Source organism: Daktulosphaira vitifoliae, unplaced genomic scaffold (genome assembly GCF_025091365.1).
Source record: "Daktulosphaira vitifoliae isolate Bord-2020 unplaced genomic scaffold, ASM2509136v1 Scaffold_2, whole genome shotgun sequence".
Taxonomy (NCBI): domain Eukaryota; kingdom Metazoa; phylum Arthropoda; class Insecta; order Hemiptera; family Phylloxeridae; genus Daktulosphaira; species Daktulosphaira vitifoliae.
In genome coordinates, this window is record NW_026099573.1 from 19,645,935 (window position 1) to 19,651,866 (window position 5,932).

General features: G+C 23.4%; 2 protein-coding genes across 3 annotated transcripts in view; one reads left to right on the forward strand and one right to left on the reverse strand.

Annotated features, from left to right (window-relative positions):
* Positions 1 to 2,776, reverse strand: part of LOC126898426 (armadillo-like helical domain-containing protein 3) — a 17,291-nt gene extending 14,515 nt beyond the window's left edge. The window contains exons 1-2 of one of the 2 annotated variants that reach the window (XM_050672423.1): positions 2,560 to 2,774; positions 2,329 to 2,414 (exon numbers count right to left, since the gene is read on the reverse strand). In XM_050672423.1, the coding sequence (XP_050528380.1) occupies positions 2,329 to 2,412 (84 nt within the window). In that variant the 5' untranslated portion in view covers positions 2,413 to 2,414; positions 2,560 to 2,774. Of the gene's footprint in view, positions 1 to 2,328; positions 2,415 to 2,559 lie in introns of both variants that reach the window. The other variant, XM_050672424.1, reaches the window with a different exon arrangement.
* A 67-nt stretch (positions 2,777 to 2,843) lies between these two features.
* LOC126898436 (protein MAK16 homolog B) lies at positions 2,844 to 5,932 on the forward strand. The gene is made up of 8 exons (XM_050672444.1): positions 2,844 to 2,972; positions 3,037 to 3,083; positions 3,144 to 3,287; positions 3,349 to 3,531; positions 3,590 to 3,719; positions 5,122 to 5,193; positions 5,263 to 5,409; positions 5,790 to 5,932. The coding sequence occupies exons 1-8, from the start codon at positions 2,958 to 2,960 to the stop codon at positions 5,868 to 5,870; spliced, it is 819 nt and encodes a 272-aa protein (XP_050528401.1). The 5' UTR covers positions 2,844 to 2,957; the 3' UTR covers positions 5,871 to 5,932.

Consider the following 5,932-nt stretch of genomic DNA (forward strand, 5'->3'; position numbering starts at 1 on the left):
TATCATGATGTGTTTTTTTTTTTTTTTTATGTCTGTTGTCACTTTTTCTCAGCTCTTACTGGACCAATTTCTTTCAACAATATGTCAAAAGATCACAAATCGTATCTAGTTGAAGACATTACCCTTAAAATTTGAAAAACTTTCCCTCGTTCCCTGCAAATTGAGGAAATCTCCAAAAAAATTACAAATTCAAAGATCGGTAAATTTTGTCATTTTTATCACTTTTTTTTCTTAAAACTTCTATAACTTTTTCAAAAATTAACAAGTCAACATAATTTTTTTTTTGTACTAAAACCTTAGATATTTCCATTTCATTTGATATCATTTTTTTGAAAATCTAACACTTATTCTGCTCACAGGGAGGATTTAAAATAGCAACTTTTTTACAAAAACTAACTTTTTCAACTTAACTTTTGAAAATGTTCAGCAAAATACTGCGTCCTTTAAACATATGTCAAATTAAAGATAAAATTAAAAAAAAAAAATTGTCCTGATGACCTATCTTCAATGCGCAAATGGCTACCGTATTCAAAATTATGCTATTTTTGTATTAAAATTCTGGGTTTTGTATTTTATTTTATTTAAAAATATCTTATTAGGGGAATACACTGACTTTCATGAATATTACATAATTTAATTGACATAGAATAAAGTTCATAAGATATAAGAAATTAAACTTATTAAAATTTTTTTACTTTTTTAAAGTCGAAAAAGTAATTTTTTAATTTGAACTAGCTTAAATTGCTAATTTTATTATGCGACAAAAACAACGAACAGTGGCTGAATCGATAACACTTGTGTCTTTCACCCTAAGGGTACGAGGTTCAAATCCGTCTATGGCAATTAATATTTTGCATATTTTTTGAGTTAAAATAAAATGTTCAAATCATTTGATATTTATCTCATTTAGAATCAATAACTTCAATAAATATAAAGGATCCTATGACTATAGTCTCCCCTCGTGAGAAGAAATTTATACTCATGTTAATATTATTTTACTATATGGTTCATTTTGTAGCTACGATTTATTTTGCCAACCCTCACTAGACGACCTACTTTTTTCAACAATACGTCAAATTATTACAATTCATATTTAGTTTAAGTTATTACTCTTAAAAATCAAAAAAATATTCCTTATTCAAATAAAAAGTAGCTTAACCAGCTTTTTCCATACAAACAATTAAAATCATTAATTTCTAATATTCTTAAACTATTTATTGTCGAATTAGATTTGATATGATAAAAGTATTCAATTATAAAAATAAATAATTTTACTTTGTAATTTATTAATTTTTTAACTCTATTTGTGTGTGCTACTACCAGTCTATAATATTCCAAATTTTTTTGTACATTTTGCTATATAAATCATAAATTTAAAAAAAAATTATTTTTAGTTTCACCTGAATTTAACGATGGATTTTTACAATTATAATCAAATTTTATAATACGCTAAATTAAGTATATCTTTTTAACAACTTTTAGCTTCGATGCGAAGCTGAGAAGGTATTAATTTTACTATGATGTGTTTTTTTTAGATATATTAATTAAATTCTAAATATTTCCATTGTAGAATCTTTTTAAATGCCAAAAGTTAATTAGAAATGATTACTATGATTTTTATTTAAGTGATCTATTATGATAAAAATGTAAATAAAAATCGAACTTTTCTGTTAAATGTACTGTAAATAGTAATTATAAAATTTTCTGATTGCATATTAATCTTAACAATTTCATTTTTTTTTATTTAATAATGTCAATTTCAAACTTGCAAGTTGGGCTAAAAATTATGGTAATAAATTCACTTTTTTTTTATTAAAACTTTCACTTTAAAGGACAAAAAAAAGTAGGTTCAAAATGATTACTTTTAACATATTAAAAATCAAAATCAATAATAATATGAAAACAATTAATTTAAAAAAATTATATAATATACAATTAAAAGAATTACTAATCTGGGTATAATTAAGGAAACAGAAGTTGATGTTGCTTTTGTAATTATCCATCAATTTCTTAGAATTAAACAATATCTACAGATTTGCACCGAAGCGTATCTTATGAAAGTGATTTTAATGACTATCAGATTAAATCTATACTGGACCCAACTATGCAACATCCTCACTATGCCGTGACCTCACTGTGCTGGGTTTTTTTTTAATTTAAAAATAACAGATTTAACTATATCTGGATATTCATTAACAAAGTAGTCTTTAAATTTTTAAATCACATAAATTAGTTATATAAAATATTTAGAAACTATTCAATTACTACTTATATTTGAGTAATAAAATAAAAATATTATTAAAAATATAAGAAATATAAAATACATACCATAAAAAATAACTCGTATATTTGAACAACTTTTTCTTTAAGTTGAGGTCTTGAACCAGTTATGGTTTTTTTGTTAAATGCCATACCTTAAATGTATAATATAAAACAATTATAATTATCAATTATATTTAAAATTGAAAAAAATTGAATTCAAAATCATATTTTATCACAATTACATATAAAATGTGTAAATATAATTTGTAAATTTGTACTTGACAAAAAGGAACTTACTAAGATGAATGTCTTAACATCCTACATTTGAAAACTAGTGAATTATTTTACATAAATTATAAAAATTAATATTCTAATATTATTGCATGATTTTGTACAGTTATTCAGCTAAAATTTAATAATGAAAGTGGCTTATAGTAAAACTACAACATTGTTGACAAATTTTCAACTATTATCAACGTAAGTTATATCAGTAAATGAAAGTAACAGAATGAAGCCTAGATGATTTCTATGATGATATCATAGAATAAATTTTATCTACTTGGTGATTATATTGTGATTATTTTTATCATTAAGTGGTTATCAGTTAATCCAAAATATTAAGCCATGTGGTTTTTTGCTGGCAACAACAAATCTTAAGAATACTTTATTTGAAATATTCAATTTTAATTTTAAAAATGGATCAAGATGATGTGAGCTACTTTTTTATTTATTATGATTACAATTTTATAAAATATTTTTATTTTATTTTTGTAGATAGTTTGGTCAATAATTAAAGATACCTTTTGTTCATTCAAAATAAAGTAAGTAAACATTAGTTCTCTATGTCTAATTTTTGAAATTAATGTAACTATAATTTGCAGAACTGATTCATCGAGCTTTTGTAGAAATGAATATAATCTAACTGGATTATGTAATCGTACTCATTGTCCTTTAGCAAACAGTAAATATGCTACTGTCAGAGAAGAGAAGGGTATCATATATTTATTTTTAAAAACCGCTGAAAGGTAAATTAGTATTGTAATATCTAATAATGATAAAATATAATTTAAATCTTTTTAAATATAGATCAGTATATCCTAAAAGGCAATGGGAAAAAATAAAACTTTCAAGAAATTTTCAAAAAGCTATTCAGCAAATGAATGAGCATATGCTGTACTGGCCAGGTCCATTAAAATCAATGTGCAAACAAAGATTTGTTAGAATTACTCAATATCTTATAAGAATGCGAAAACTTAAACTAAAAACACAGTAATGAACTTCATTATTAATTTAATCTCTAGATTTTATATTAATAAAATTATTGCAGAAAGGAATTAATTTCTATGCCAAGAAAAGTTGAAAAAAGAGTCAAAAGACGAGAGTATAAAGCAGAGATTGCTGCCCGTTTAGATAATGTTATAGAAAAAGAATTGATTGAAAGACTTAAAAAAGGAGTTGTATGTATTTCATAAATTAGTGTTTCTATAGATTATAATTGTACATTACTATAATTATTATAATATAAGTTACCTACTTTTTAATATTTTACCATTATGTTGGGTTGATAAGATATTAGCTTAGAAATGAACCTCTTAGAAGCTGAATTGTTGGGCAGCTGGAATATACCATGTAAGATTATCATAAATCTCAAAAATAGAAAAACTCTGTGAAATATAATGTCACTGAATTTTATTATAGTACCTGAAATTTTGACAAAACTGTTGTACAGTATAGCATAATTTTGCCAATTATAGGTTTTTCATTATAGGTATTATAATTTGATTCTATAGATAAATTTTAATTTATTAATTAAACATTAAATTGGTATAACTTAATAATAAAGAAATGTTGAAATTTAATAATTTTTGTGATAATGCTTCATTATTTTTATGGGCAAACTTATTTATGATTTTCATATTTTATTTGAAATAATCAGTGTTATCTACCTCTATTAGCTATAGTGCTAATTTTTTATATTTCTCATAGATAACAAATTTATTAAATATAATACAGTATGTCTTATTACTAAAATTATATTTTTAAATTGTATAATATATTCATCTATGATTTTAACTTATTTATCCTCGAATTACTAGATACAACTTTCTAAAGAAATTCTAAAGTAATATCAATAAATGATACTACTATGAACAAAAATCACTTTTTAACAAAAAAAAATGTTTGGCCAGTCTTTTCTTAATTAGATGATTTTCTTTTATGTATACCAGAGAAATATACAGGTATACCAGAGAAATATACAGGTATACCAGCCTATTTTGAAAAATCCTGTAACTTTTGATCCTCTGAATATTTATTATTATTATTTTTTAAATATTTTTAGAGTGTAGGACTGTATTAATATTGTAAATTATTTTTACATTTTTTTTTTTAATTATCAGAAATGTTTGAAAAAAAAAAAAATCAATATAGCCATTTTATAGAGTACATTATAAGAACATGTTAAGAAATTCTCTTCTTAATGTATTGCAATTAAATTCCTAGAGTATTATAAAATCTATTAAAATTTAAACTTTTTATATAATAGTAAATTTCTAACTCTTATGTTAAAAATTTGAAATTTTCAAATATTTTTGAATAGCCTCAGTGAGTATTACAAATTCTAAAATAAAAATATTTATTTCCTCTAAAATATATTTTTATGTTCACATTATATGTTTGGATTTTATATTGGAATAAATACAAAAAGGATTTTGTAAAACCAAAATTTTCTGCAAAAAATACTTGTTATTTTATAAATCTTTTAGTTTATTTGTTTTTTTACTAAAAACTTTGTATCTTAATATTGCAACTATAATGAGTATGAGTTTATATATCTGTAGTTTGTATTTTTTTTTTAAGTACGGTGATATGTACAATATCAACCAACAAGCATTTGAAAAAGCATTAGAACAAGAAGGAGAAGATGATGAAGTATATTTTTAAATAATTAAAGTTTCTATAACGTTTTAAATTATTATATAAATTTTTATAACAATTTAGGATGAAAATGTTGAGTATACAGCTGCTGAATCGGATATGGATGCAGAAGATAACGATGAACTATATGACAGTGATGAAGAAGAAAAAGAACAGCTTTCTGATTTTGTTTGTTCTGATGATGAAGAAGAAGAAATAGAAGATATTGAAGTATTATCAATTTTCATAAATAAATCTTCTTTCTTCTTTTTCCACGCCTTAACCCCAACTACTTGGGGTCAGCTATCTTAATCCTAAACTTCCACTTGACATTTTTTTTTTTTTAACTACTTTATTTTCTCTCACCTATTCTTACATCCGCGTCCATATGAGATGGAACAAACCACCTAAGTTATGTTCAGACCTCCTCATACTTTTTGACAAAAATTTTTAGGCAACTGTCAACTTGATGCAACCTCATTAGTCGCCTCTTATGACTGGCAGCGGGGCTGTGGAAGTATTCTTATCCTCCTATCCACAGGGACAAATTTTCATAAATAAATAAAAACTTTATTTATGTATTAATTTTTGTAAATAAATTTTTTTTATAGGAAATGGCAGCAAAAAAAGTAAAACAGAAATCCAAATCAAGACCTCATGTTTCTATTGAATATGAGAATGAATTGGAATGATATGCTTTGTGTAAACTTTACTTTTATGTATTTGATTGAATAAATTTGATATAAAACTATCA